The sequence below is a fragment of the Grammomys surdaster genome, unplaced genomic scaffold, assembly GCF_004785775.1.
Source record: "Grammomys surdaster isolate TR1022 unplaced genomic scaffold, NIH_TR_1.0 364, whole genome shotgun sequence".
Taxonomy (NCBI): Eukaryota; Metazoa; Chordata; class Mammalia; order Rodentia; family Muridae; genus Grammomys; species Grammomys surdaster.
In genome coordinates, this window is record NW_021604783.1 from 2,325,042 (window position 1) to 2,340,000 (window position 14,959).

The window sequence follows — 14,959 nt, forward strand, 5'->3', positions numbered from 1 at the left end:
TTTTTTTTTTTTTTTTTTTTTGTGGCTGGAGAGACAGCCGTGGGTGCTGGGAACTGAACTCTTAAATTTTTAGTTGTGAGCCTAGCCTTTAACTGCTGAGCCATCTCTCCAGCCCGTTTTTTCTATTTTTTAAAATGACTCACCAGAGGCTCAAATCTAGGTTTTGGGTTTGTTCTGGTCCTTTCTATCTATTCTTCCTACCCATGTCTGCCTTCTTATCTACTTTTCTTTTTTTTTTTTTTTTTTTTTTTTGGTTTTTCGAGACAGGGTTTCTCTGTATAGCCCGGGCTGTCCTGGAACTCACTCTGTAGACCAGGCTGGCCTCGAACTCAGAAATCCGCCTGCCTCTGCCTCCCGAGTGCTGGGATTAAAGGCGTGCGCCACCACCGCCCGGCCTTATCTACTTTTCATACCATTGTTTTTACTTTTTGTGGAATAAATTGGTCATCCTGTAGGTTCTAATATAAATACCTCATTAATTTTTTAAGTAGTCCTTTCTTTCTTTCTTTCTTTCTTTCTTTCTTTCTTTCTTTCTTTCTTTCTTTCTTTTTTTTTTTTTTTTTGAGACAGGGTTTCTCTGTGTGGCCCTGGCTGTCCTGGAACTCACTCTGTAGACAGGCTGGCCTCAAACTCAGAAATCCGCCTGTCTCTGGCTCCCAAGTGCTGGGATTAAAGGCATGCGCCACCACCACCCGGCCTAAGTACTCATTTCTGATACATGCTTTTAAAGCTATAAATTTCTATTGCTTTGGCAGTATTCTGTAAATTTTATTATGTTGAGTTATCATTTAGTTCAAAATAATGAGAATGTTTTTCTTTGATTCTGCAGACTATTTTGGAGTGAATCGCTTCATTTCCTAACATAGGGGATTTGCAGGCTTACTTTGTTATTTCAGCATAAACCACTATGATCAGACAGTATGTCCTGAATGAGCTCAGTCCTTTGATACTTTTTTAGTTTGCTTTGTGATCTATTTTATGATCACGTGTGTGGGAGAAGATGAGCTTGAAAGTCATGTGTCCTCTGAAGTTTTCGGACCTAGTACCATAAGTATGCAGTGCTTTTTGATCTTATGTTATAGATCCTATGATTTTCTCTTTTTTAAATCTGCTTTTCTGTCGGTTACTGTGAGGAATTTTTCTCTTTTTAGTCCTGTCACTGTTTGCTCACACTCACACTGATATCATGTGTATAGAGATGTGAATGATCATGAAGGGGTCCATGTTTTTAGTGACAACGTTTGCTCATTCTATTTCAACATTAGTACTGTGTGTGTGTGTGTGTGTGTGTGTGTGTGTGTGTGTGTGTGTGTGTAGGGATGCTTGAGAAGGCCAGAGGAGGATATAGGGCCTGCTCTCCCTCTCCCTCTAGTTCCCCTAGTTCCCTTCAGTGAGGCTGGGCCAGTGGTCTCCGCCTACCCAAGCAGTGCTGGGTTATGGTGCAGCTGGCACACACACCTCTTGACTTGAGTTCAGGGGATTTGAATGCAGGTCCTCATGCTTGAGCTGGAAGTACTCTCACTTGCTGAGCCATCTCCCCAGCACTGTAGGTTGGGGAGTTCCTGGTTGTCCTGGAACTTGTTCTGTAGACCAGGCTGACCTACAACTCAGAGATCTGCCTGCTTCTACCTCTCAAGTGCTGAGATTAAAGGCATGTGCCACTACTGCCTGGCTGTTAATCTTGTCTCGAATCTGACAGTATTCTTTCTTGTTCTTTTGAAACAGGGTCTTACTATGTAGCCCAGGGCAATTCCTCCTGCTTCTGTGTGTCAAGGGAATGACAGTTTTCCTAAGTCTGAACATCTATCTATCTATCTATCTATCTATCTATCTATCTATCTATCTATCTATTTTAGATTGGGAATCTATAATTTATTCAGTAACAAATTAGAAATTGATCAACAGGTTTTAACAAGGAGAATGAGAAATTAAAGGAACCTGGGCAGGCTGCAGTAAACTGCTCATCAACAATCTGACAGTTTTAAAAGTAGAATATGTATGTACATACAATATAGTGATTAATACATATCATTTAATCTACCCTCTAACCAGTTTTCTATTTGTGTGTGTGAGTGTGCATGTGTGTATACATGCCTTTGAAGGCCAGAGTATTGTTCCTCCTCAGGAACCATCCATCTGTGTCTATAAAATTATTTTTATTACATTTATTATATCATATTTAGAATGATTACATCTATCTATCTTTGTCTACCTGTTATTTATTGTGTGTGTATACGTGTGTGCATGTACCTGTGTATACATGTGTGTCCTGTTGTGCATATGTGGAGGTTTGAAGATAGGTTGACAAGATTTGATCTCCTCCACCATATGGGACCCAGGGATCAAACTTAGTCTTGTTGGCAATCACTTTTACATGTAGGGCCATGTCGTGGCCCTTTATCTTGTTGTTTGAGATGGATTCTCTCATTGGGACCTGGAACTCACTGATTAAACTAGACTGGTTAGCCAGCAATACACGCACACACACATGCACACACACCCTTGCTAGAACTACAAGCATGCTCTTTGGCTTTTTACATGACTGTTAGGAGTTAATCTCAGGTCCTCTTGCTTGCATGGCAAGCATTTTACCAGCTGAGTTATCTCCTCAGCACCATAATATTTTAATTTTTTTCCTTTTATGCTTCCCTCTACCCTAACCCCCAAACTACTCCCCATTCCTAGCCCCATCCCCTCCTCCATTCCCACTCCCATCCCTGCCCCCTGGACTAAGGAGTGTTCTATTTTTTTACATCTCACATGACGGGGGAAAAGATTTCATGTGTGTTCTTCCTGCCTGTGTGAATATGTACCCAGTGTGTGCCTGTGTCCATGGAGACCAAAAGAAGGCACTGGGCCTGGAACTAGAGCTCCCGATAGCTATGCACTGCTGTCTGGGTGATGGGAACTGAGCCCCAGTTCTCTGCAGGAGCCAGCAGTGGTTGTAACCGCTGAGCCATCTCTCCAGCCCCTTTCTCATTACAGATTGTTTGCTGTTCACTTTAGTTTTCTTTTTAGTGGTTACACATTTTTATTTGTATTCTTGGCCTACTAAAGAATGACGTGACACATGATCTTAGCCAAAAGGGGCTGAGAAATGATTTATGCAAAATAGAAGTCTTACTGAGTCAGAGATAATGACAGGGCCTGAGAGCACTTCAGTGGCCTTCACTCCTCCCTCACAACTTACATGTCATTGTTGGCTATTTTAATTCTCTGTATTTTAAAATCTACAAAACACTACTTTCTACTAGTTGTTTATTAATTTATCTGTTTGCTCTTTGTTGATTTTCATTCTCTAAAATACGTCTTATGTTTTGTTGTTGTTCGATTTTTAAAGTTCTTTTCAGGCAGTTTCCCTGTGTAGCATAGACTTAGATGCTGGAGTTACAAGTGTGTGTGTGTGTCTGTCTGTCTGTCTGTCTACCTCTGTGTGTGTCTATGTGTGTGGTGTGTGTCTATAAAGATGTTTCTGTTACGAGGGCTTGTTACTCTATTTTGAGGGCTGGAGTTTGAATCCCAGTTCACAGATGCCTCTGACTCCAACTCCAGGGTATCTAATGCTCTATCGTGGCCTCTGTGGGCACTGCACACATGCATGCACACATATCACAGGGACATACATATGAAAATAAAACAGTCTTTTCTAGAGTGACTGTCCTGTAAGCCTGAGGCCTAAGTGTGGTTCCCCGTACTCCTGTGGGCCTGTGATCCTAGCAGTTGGAGGGTGGGATCAGGACGGTCCCTGGGGATTTTTTGGATAGCCAATCAGTGGGCTCCAGGTTCAGGGACAGATCCTGTCTCAAAAATGAGGTGGAATGGCTGGAGAGATGGCTTGGCAGTTAAGAGACTTACTACTCTTGCAGAGGACCCAAGTTCAATTCCCAGCACCCACACTGGGCAGCTCTTAGCTGCCTATAATTATAGCTCCAAGTAGATCTGACACTTTACCTCTGGCCTCTCGGACATCCACCCTGCACAAATGTATACACATACACAAGATTTAAAAGTTTTAAAAAATATTCAATTAATAAAAAACAAAATCCAAAGATTCCCACAATTACAAGACTAGCCTGACCCACATAGTGAGTTCCAGGCCAGCCAGGTCTACATAGTGAAAGTCGGTCTCAAGAAACAAAGACTGAGAAAGACATCTGATGGACAGAGAGAAAGAGAAATGTCTGTGATTTTTCTGAAAGTGTCTGTTTCCTGTTTGAAACAGGGTCTTGTCCTGTAGCCCAGGCTGAACCAGACTTGCAGCAGTCTTCCTGTTCAGACCTCTGGAGTGCTGAGATTTCACACCTGACTTTGTTTTAGGTTTTCTTTTCTTTTTTTGAATTTAAGATGCAGAGCTAAAGCTGGGTAGTGCTGGTACTGGAGGCAGAGACAAGTAGATCTCTGAGTTTGAGGTCAGCCTGGTCTACAGAGTCAGTTTTAGGACAGCCAAGACTACACAGAGAAATAAAACAAAACAAAAGATGCAAAGCTGACAGACAGTAATGACGCCATGTTTGCCTTCCATCTTTTTTTTTTTTTTTTTGGAATTTAGCTTAGGGGCTAGAGAGATGGTCCAGTGATGAGGAACACTTGTAGAGGACCCAGAGTCTGTGTCCTACCCATATCATGTGACTCCCAGCCCCCTGGAACTTTCCAGGGGGTCCAATGCTCTCATCTGGGCTCTGGGTGCTCACATGCCTGTGGTGCCCAGATGAGCATGTGTGTGGGAGAGAACCACCTCTGGAACTTTGTCCCCTTATCTCTACACACTCGCTGTGGCATACCCTCCCTGCCCAAGACAAAAAAAAAAAAAAAAGAAAGAAAGAAAGAAAGAAGGAGGAAGGAAGGAAGGAAGGAAGGAAGGAAGGGCCTGTGCTGGCTAATTTTATGTCAACTTGACACACAAGCTGTAGGACATTTTCTTTGTGATTGATGGTGAAGGCCTAGCCCACTGTGGGTGGTGCCATCCCTGGGCTGGTGGTCCTGGGTTCTTTCTATAAGAAAGCAGATTAAGCAATCCATAGAGAGTAAGCAGCACCCCTCCATGTTGTCTGCTTCAGCTCCTGCCTCCAGGTTCCTGCCCTGCTTGCTTGAGTTCCTGTCCTGACTTCCTTCAGCAATGGAGTAGGATGTGGAAGTATAAGCCAAAGAAAACCTTTTCCTCCCAACTTGCTTTTGATCATGGTGTTTGATCACACCATAGTAAACCTAACTAGGGCAGTGGGGTGCCAAGGGAAATTTTCAGTTCTTTGGGGTCTCTTGCTTTGGATGGCTGAAGGGAGGGACTAAAGTGTTCTTTAGGATATTTCCTTCCCTGCCATGGTGGTTCCAGGAGCTCAAGTTGCTGAGTTCTTTTCCATAATGTGTACATGTGTGTGTGTGTGTATGTGTGTGTGTGTGTGTGTGTGTATTTACCTCACATAAAAAGTCATCAAGCCATCTCAATTCAACTTTTTTTTAAGTTTGTTTTTTGGTTTTGTGTGTTTAATTTTTCAAGACAGGCTCTCTCTATGTCACCTTGGCATCTCTTGAACTTACTGTGTAGAACAGGCTGGCCCTCCCAACTCATCCACCTGCCTCTGCCTCCTGAGTGATGAGATTAAAGGTGAACGCCACCATGCCTGACTAGAGTTTCTTTTTTGTTATCTTTTTAAAAATGTTTTATCCCCCCAAATGCATAAACAAACAAATAGCAGACTCATAGGACAGTCAGATGTGACCTCAGCCATGCCTGTTGCCTGGTATCCCCAACCTCCAGCTATAATGGTTAATAATGTAGCTACCTTCCTTTGTCATCCACATTCATCTGCCCTCTGTATTGTTACTAGTTTTACCTGTGTAACTTGTTTTTCATGTATTATTTTCCTTATGGTCTGTGTTCCTATAAGAAGAGTGCCTTGGAGTGAGTGTGACTGTCTGATCACCTGATCTCCATCCTGTCTCTGGTTGTGAGACCAGGAACATTAGTAACTCTCCCTGTTGCTGTGACAGAGTACCTAATAAGAAGTGACTTTCGGGAGGGAGCAATTAGTTGGCTCATAGTTTGAATACAGGAGAGGCATGGTGGAAGGAGTGAGGTATGGTGCTTGCCTTCAGGAAGTAGAGAGAGATGAATGCTGGTCTTTTTCCTCTTTACTCTGTCAGGATTCAGCCTATGGGATGGCACTGGCCACATTCAGGGTGGCTCTTCTATCCTCAGTCGACTCTCAGGAAACACCTTCATAAGCATGCTCATAAGTGTGTCTCCTGCGTGACTCAAAATCCAGTCAGGCCGACAAACATCACATAGGGTCTCCCTGTGGAGCTCAGACTGGTCTAAAACTCACTGTGTAGTCCTGACTGGCCTCAAACTCTTGGCATCCCCCTGCCTCTGCCTCCTGTACTGGGGTGTGCCCCACTCACTCGGTGATGTGAGTTTTTGCCTTGGCCACTGGTAGGTGTTGTTGTTGTTGTTGTTTCTGACGCAGTGTGGAGACTGTAACATCACATCCTACCACCTAAGGTTCTCTCATGGCTACTTATTTGTAGACTTTCTACACTAACTTCTTTCTAAATCCTCTTTTCTTTACCTCATCATGCAGCACATTCTTGTTTGTCTGGATGTCTTTGCTTTTTGATATACATGTAATTTTTATGTAGGTATGGTGCTTATATAGATGGTATAGATAAACTGTCCTCCATCCCACATGCACTTCCGGCCCCACCCCCATGCTGCTTTCCTTTGGACTGATTCTTCTGAGAGCTACAGTTAGGATGGAGGATGATCCGATGTTCCCTAGTCAACACCCTGTTCCTGATGGGAGACTGTTGTGTCTCTGCTTCCTGACATCAGCCTCTGCACCTGCTTCCATCTCCTAATTCACTGGTCCTTTGATCCTCTGAAACAATGCATACACAAAGTCCTGCTTTCTTAAACACTGGCCAGACACTTAAAAGATGAGGAGCAACACTTCCGGGAGTGGCCTACAGGAGAGGGTAGCATTCCAGGCAGTGATCAGGCAGGAGCCTGGAAGCATGACACCATATCATATAAACATACCTACAAAATTGTGAATTTTTGTGTGTGCAATATTTGTGTATCTCTCTCTCTTAGGAAAGATGTGCAATCATGCTATTACACAAACTTTCCCCTCAGGCCTTCTCAGTTCTTCAGGGTTTTCCTGTGGGTCTAGCAATTTAATATGTCCAACTGTTCATAAACATCCCACTTGACTTATCTGTGGTCCCACAGTCTCAGTACATTAAAAGGGAATGCAGTGTCTTTCCCCCACAAAGCACATTAGCTTTCTGTTGTTACAGAAAATAGCCCTTCCAGTTACTCAAGCTTAAATCTGCATCTTCTCTGACTGGGGCCTTTAATGCTCGTCCCTGTGAATTTCTCAGTGTATCCGGGGAGGCCTTTGTCCAGCTTCTCCATGACCTTTCCATCTCTGGACTGTGTTGCTCCTTCTCTCATCTAGGCTGTTCCATGGTGCCAGGACTGTCCAGCGCCTCCCTGGAGGTATCTGCTGGTCTCCTCCCTCCAGCTCCTTTAATCGCTGTTCCCGATGGCTGCCAGATTTGTACTTAGTGTAAAGTGTTTCTTTCCCCAAGTCACTCTTTGTCACCTATAGAGAACAGAAACTAAATTGTTCAGTGTGACTGTCTACTTTTCTCACATTCCATTATCCTAACCGTTGTCCCGCTATGCCAGTCCTCTCAGTCTGCCTTGTAAGAGTCTTAACTTGCACTGCTTTTGTAGGAATTCTTTATCCCCCCGTTGGCCCTAACATCCTCTAAGGGAAGAACAACATCAAAGGCCATCTGGGGCTGTCATGTCTAGTTTCATAGCTCTAGACAGGATGCTGTGGCTCTTGGCTGGGCTCTGGTGGGTGTTCTGGCCAGAGTGCTCCCCATTCTTAGCATACCTGTTTACCTTTCTAGTCCTCATTCTGCAGCCTTGCAATGTGCCTGGCTTGTTTAGTTTGCGCCTGCCATTATCACACCTAGAATGTGTGCTTCTCAAAGTGCTTGATACCTTGTGTACACATTCAAATACTGAAAAATTTATTTGAACTTGCAAACCCATGTGTCTAACAAAGACAGAAGAGATACAGTATTAATTCATCGATCAGTTTATGTGGAAAAAAAACAATACTTGATCAAATTTTTTTAAGTTCTCAGAAGTTAATACTTTAATAAGATTTCTGTTTAGCTATTTGTTACATTGTCCTTGGCAAGCATGAGATGCTAATGATTATTTAATGTTTTCTTTTTGATGACTTAATTCATATTTGTGAGACTTTGTAATCCTTGTCCTCAGAAAACTGCCTAAGACGTATTGGACTTAGTTCTGATTAAATGTGTCCTTGTTCCAGGGGGTGACCTCTGCCAGCCATAGTGCAGGGTGTTGCTCCTGATTTGTGTATTTTAGATTTTAGGCTTTTGTTTTTCATTCTATAATTATTTACCTCTTAAAAACATAAAAGTTCAAGGCCACATGCAGTGGCACACGCCTTAAATCCCAAGCACTTGGGAGGCAGAGGCAGGCAGATTTCTATGAGTTCAAGGCCAGCCAGGTCTAAAAAGCAAGTCCAGGAGAGCCAGGGCTTGTTACATTGAGAAACCCTGTGTCAAAAAACAACAACAACAACAACAACAACAAAAACCTCAGGAAGTGCAGATGCTGTAGTGTCTTGCCAGGCTATGACCTAACTTTTGACTGAAAAATGATGTTATATTTAAGAATTCATTACTGTGTGGTTAAAACTTATATTACTGTTATATCATAAACCCGTTAACAATTAAGTTTAACTTCCTTTGTTCATCCTTAATAAAATACTTTTAAAATTGAGTCTGTTTTGTTGTGGACACATTAAAAAGCACAATGACGTTTCCATACATGCATACTTTGTGTGCTTAGGTCAACCGTAGCTGTCACAAACATTTGTCACACTCATAATTAATTCCTTCCAGCTTTTTGGAATACATGATCTAAAGTCACCTCATACTGCAGTAGCTATATTGTTGCTGTAAAGTCAGTTTTTATTATCTTTGCTTGTCTTTTGTCGTCTGAGACTGGATTAATCACTGGAAGACTAGCTTGGGAGAAAGTGGAAAAGGGAAGGAGGCCAGGAGCAAGCTAAAGTTGCCTATGTCTAGGCAAACAAGGCTAGGGGACTGAGGTAGCAAGGGAAGCAAGCCATGGATCCATCTAGTCTCAGGCGGCCTCATGAGGTCAAGATGTGAGGTATTAGCCAAGAGGTCAAACCAGTGGCCTCCAGCAGGGGTCATCTCACTCGCTTCCCACTTCTGAGACTGCAGTAGAGCCTCAAGGAAAGCCATAGAAAGCAGTGACAGAGATGGTCTGGTCACTTGAATTGTTTTGGCAAGCTTTCCTCTTGTTTTAGAATTAGTAACTGCAGCATTCAAAGCAGAATGGTCCCTAGAGGGCTCTCTGCAGTAATTGCCAGGGTTTCAGCCTTTATGAACACAGCTGTTCATTACAGTCCCCTCAGCTGTCCCAGGGGAGCTGGCCACATAGCTCCAGCCAACACTCCTAATCTTCCAGCCATCCCCCATCTTCTTTGAGAGATTTGTGTGTTTTTATTTTATGTGCATGAGTGTTGTGGCCGTGTGTTTTATACATGTGCACCATGTGCTTGCCTGGTGCTGTGGAGGCCAGAAGAGGGTGTTAGAGTCCCTGGAACTGGAGTTACAGATGGTTGTGAGCTGTTATGTGGGTGCTGAGAACTGGAAGGAAGGGCCTCTCTTCAAGAGCAGCAAGTACTCTTAACCACTTAGTCATCTCTCTGGCTCTTGTAGCATCTTTTTGCTGGTTATTTGGAGTTAACCAACTAAAAGGTCTGCCTCATATGCAGCCAAAAAGAATGTCCTTTCCAAATGCCACAGTCCCCAGTGGCCCAGCATGTCTGGAGCAGGGTTCTCTATCTTTGTTTTTTTCAATAGTGAGTTTTTTTTAGAATATTGTCAGAAGTAAGTCTGAAAAGATAAAAAAAGTGTCCAGCATGCCATTTTTCTTCTTTTTTGAAATGCATACTATACTATTTTATTATTTCATGTATAGAGTATTTTGCCTGCTTGTATTTATGACACCATCTGTGGGCTGAGTGCCTGAGGAAGTCAGAGAGGGCATCAGATCCTCTGGGACTAGAGTTATAGACGGTTATGAGCTGCCATGTGGGTACTTGGAATTGAACCTAGGTCTTCTGCAAGAGCAGCCAGTACGCTTAGCCACTGACTCAACTCTCCAGCCCTAATGTCATTTCTGAATGATGGCCATCAGTGTTGATCAGGAAGGTTTCCTGGAGTCATGTAATCCAGTTCATAAATTATTGAGGAGCGTTTGGGTTACTATGACAATGTTTATCATACTTGAAGTATAAAATTTAATGTTTATTATCTCATTTAAAAGTGATAAACCCATATAAATTTTTTTGAAAAATATTTTTAATACCAAAAGAGCTACAGAGTAAAACTTAATTTTTTTTTTTTGGTAAATTTCTTTAATATCTTAGCAAAAGAGTTGGATTCTCATGTCTTCTATTTGTTGTGAAGTTACTTGAAAGAAATTCAGCTCTATGCAGATGTTTGAGAAAAAAGGAGTCTTTGGGGGCTCCGTGGCTTAGAGCATTTGTTGCTCTTCTGGGTTGATTCCCAGCATCCATCTGCTAGCTCACAACCATCTTAACTCTAGTTCCAAGGGATCCGATGCCTTCTTCTGACCTCCCTGGGCACCAGGCACACACATGGGGAATATACAAATGTGCAAGCGAAACATTCATACACATAAAATTAAACTACTCTACAAAGAAATTTTTTGTTTGTTTGTTTTTTCAAGACAGGGTTTCTCTGTGTTCCCCTGGCTGTCCTGGAACTCACTCTGTAGACCAGGCTGGCCTCGAACTCAGAAATCCGCCTGCTTCTGCCTCCCAAGTGCTGGGATTAAAGGCGTGTGCCACCACTGCCTGGCCTACAAAGAAATTTTTAAAGGGATATTTTAATCATGTTTCAGATAAATTGGGAACATTCTTCCTTGACATTATACCCAAACTTAGCAAATGGTAGTTTCTTAAAGATAAACTATAACTTGGGGTCTAAACAACATTGACAAATTTTTCGTAACTTGTGTGTCCGTGAGAGAGTAAATGTGAATAGCAAAGGCTGATAATATGGTTGTGAACTGTTGAAGTTGTGATCTGTGTGGTGTGTGCATTTTACAGGTGAGGGTCAGTTACAGAACTGACTTCAGGAGAGTGCTCTAAATAAATGCTATGTTAAAACTACTCGGACTTTGTAGGAAATTGTCCAGGTGAGATGACTTAATTTGGGAGATAGATGAGTTGTCTGAAGAATAAAGATCTCTTGTTCAAATTACCATGTTGTTTCTGTCTGATGGTTGGATCTGAGTGAGAAATACAGATTTTGTTTCTTTTGACTTTTCTACTTCTTAGCTCTGTATTCATTTTTATTCTAGACTTACTCTGGACTCTTCTGTGTGGTGATAAATCCTTACAAGAACCTTCCGATTTACTCTGAGAATATTATTGAAATGTACAGAGGGAAGAAGCGCCATGAGATGCCGCCACACATCTACGCCATATCAGAGTCTGCTTACAGATGCATGCTTCAAGGTAAACAAGCCCAGGAATAAGAAATGCGTGGAATGTGTTAAAGACTGTCTTTATAATGTCTTAATCTGACCTACAAAATGTTTTAATCTTCATTTTAAAATTTAAAAAGTGGGCCAGGCATGGTGGTACTTTAAAGGAAGAGAGAGGTGAGTGCATCTCTTGAGTTTGAGGCCAGTCTGGTCCACATAGCAAGTTCCATGCTAGGATTACACAGTCGATTAATCGATTAATCAGTTAATAAATAAGGTGTTTATTGTTGAGAAGTTAACTTTTAAGATTAAAATGGATGATGAGGCCGTTTTTTATAGGAACTAAAATACGGTTGTTGCTTCATAGCAATAGTTTCGCATACTTTTTAATATTTAGAAGCATCAAGTTTTTAATACATGTTCGATTCTACCATAAACTAGCACAAGTAACACTCCATGCTATTAGACTTTAAAATCAATAGGAAAGGGCTGAGTGGGTTCAGGGTATAGCAGTAGAACATTTGCTTAGCATGTGTGAAGCCCAGGGTTCAGTCCATATCCAACGCTGCAAAGTAATATGAAATGAAAACTAGCTGAGCCTGTAGTGCAAGCCTGGGATTCCAGCTGCACAGGGAGAACATAAATCCAAGACCTGCCTGGATACAGAATAAATTCAAGTCTAGCCTGGGTAAATTACTGAGACACTGTTGGATACAGCTGAGGGGTAGGCAGCCTGCTTGCTTAGCATGTACTGGTCATGGCTTCAGTCTGAAGTACTGCTAAATAAATATAAAGCCAACAAGAGAAAAGAAAAGGTGAACACATCATTGAATGAGGGAGAATCATAAAAATCTTACTTGTTGTTTAAATGTATATAAAGAAATCAGAAAAGTTTTTAAATGTGTTGATTGGTTAACATTAAAAGCTTTTGCGTTTGGATCAAAATGAATTATAGATTTATTGAGTCCTTCATTTGAACCCTGATTTTGAACAATAATTTATGGAAGGACTTTTTTTTTTAAGTCTGACCATATAGAGTGTCTTATAAGACAAGAATGTAAAGAGTCCCCCTTTAGCCGAGTCTGGGATCCCTTGTTTCAGCTGATGCTGTTGCCCCTCTATGCCTAGATTACTATCGAAAAGGAACATTCCCTGGAGGCCTGGGTTAGGCTCTCCCATACATGATTCTAATTTCTTTTAAAAGAAGAAAATATTGCAGTCTTCTGAGCATAATGTGCATGCCAGGAAAGAGTGTAGAACCCGTTATCTAATACAGCGAGATCAGTTTAAAACAATATGAATATATTTGCACTATTGGTTTGGACTTATTAGCAGACAGAAGCACAGTGAACGGTTCATCAGACAGTTGAGACCCATACCATCCCACAGTCCCCTGTGTGACCCTTGCAAGGTTGCACTGGAGCTGCTGACAGATGTATGAGTTGCCTGAGCTGCTCAGGGTGTGTACCAGAGGGATGTGTTCTTTTTTTTTTTTTTTTTTTTTTTTTGGTTTTTCGAGACAGGGTTTCTCTGTGTAGCCCGGGCTGTCCTGGAACTCACTCTGTAGACCAGGCTGGCCTCGAACTCAGAAATCCTCCTGCCTCTGCCTCCCAAGTGCTGGGATTAAAGGCGTGCGCCACCACCGCCCGGCCAGAGGGATGTGTTCTAATAAGCATTTCTACTCATATCTGTGAGGATGTAGGGTGTATGCCTGTAAAATTGGTGGTGACATGAGTCTGGTAGGGCTAGCTGAGTACATATGAGGAAAAGACAGACATTTTCAGTCTTGCCAGGCAGAATGGAGAGTTATTCTACTATAACAGCTTACAAAAATAGTAGATGTTATGTCCTGTGAATGGTTCCTAAGTCCATTCAACAAATATGGAAGAGGAAGGTATGGGGAATATGTGGTCTATTAGCAAATGACTTTCTTATCATTACTAATCCTAGAAAGGACAACTCACTGAAAATTGCTTTTAACCATAATAATGTGTATCATAAATTATAATATTTATTTGTATTTATCTCTATTATACCGAGGCACAAAGCAATTAAATAACTTGACCAAGAGTATATTAGTTGTTAAAAGTGTGAGATAGAATTAAAACATGACATGCTGTTTGTGTTTTGGTTTTGAGATAGGGTCTCTTTGTACCCAGGGTGAGCTTAAACTCCCACTCCTCCTGCTCCTCCTCTGGATGCTAGGTCATGGGCTGGCACTTCCACACATGGCTGCTGCTTGAAACATTCTTGTCCACACTAAATGGAGTTCATTGATTATATACACATTTTAAAATTTGACACAGAAAACTACCTTTGCCTTCCATTCTGTGAGAAAGGGGCTGCTTGCTCCTGCTTATATACCGCAGGACACAGGGGTCAGTAATGCTCACACCAGTCTATCCAGGTTAGGCCCCTAGTTACCTTGTGGACAGACAGCTGAGTGACAGAGAGCCTCAGAGGAGACTGTGTGGAAAATTCAAAACATAGGGTCCCTCTCAACTGTGATGTGAAAGTCAGTTCCCCATTCAATCTGTCTAGATCTTTTAAAATTCTAGTTTTTTCTATCAGTTAAATATCATCCCAGTTTTATGTCTTGTGTAATTATTTTGGGCACACATTTTGCATCTTCAGATTTACTGAGAGAAATGGTAAAAGGTTTTATTTTTAAGAAATATAAGGGCTGGTGAGGTGCCTCAACGGTTAAGAGCACTGACTGCTCTTCCAGAGGTCTTGAGTTCAAATCCCAGCAACCACATGGTGACTCACAACCATCTGTAATGAGATCTGGTGCCCTCTTCTGGTGTGTCTGAAGATAGCTACAGTGTACTCATACATAAAAAATAAATAAATAAATCTTAAAAAAATGTAAGGGCCAGAGAGATGGCTTAGTAGTTAAGAGTGTTGACTACTATTCCAAAGAACCCAAGTTCAATTTCCAGCACCCACATAGTGGCTAACAGTTTTGGGGGATCTGATGCCCTTTCATGGACACTGCATGCATATGGTGCCCCACATGCACACAGGCAAAGCATTTATCTATACACATAAAATAAAAAGAAATAAATCTTTTTAAAAAATCTTTGGGTTTTTTTTTCCCCTTTGTTTTGGAGTCTAAGGGATACCATGTTAGTAAAATGCAGAGTGTACTTGGCACATACTAGTTGCTCAATAAATATTTGTCATGAATTCAATGCAAAGAAATCATATGTTTAGTAGAAATGTGGGACAGCAACATTGACACAATCAGAGGCTAAGGCAGTTTCTTTGAAGACTAGATGCAAATAAGGAAAGCAATGGAACTTGTGAACAAGAGGTGGAAACATGGAGTCTGTTTTAGGTTCTATGATAGAAATGATA

General features: G+C 41.7%; 1 protein-coding gene across 2 annotated transcripts in view; it reads left to right on the plus strand.

Moving 5' to 3' along the window:
* Myh10 (myosin heavy chain 10) overlaps window positions 1-14,959 on the plus strand; it is a 132,950-nt gene that overhangs the window by 17,546 nt on the left and 100,445 nt on the right. For both annotated transcript variants that reach the window (XM_028780192.1, XM_028780193.1), the window contains exon 3: window positions 11,474-11,630. In XM_028780192.1, coding sequence (XP_028636025.1) covers window positions 11,474-11,630 — 157 coding nt within the window. The remainder of the gene's footprint in view (window positions 1-11,473; window positions 11,631-14,959) is intronic.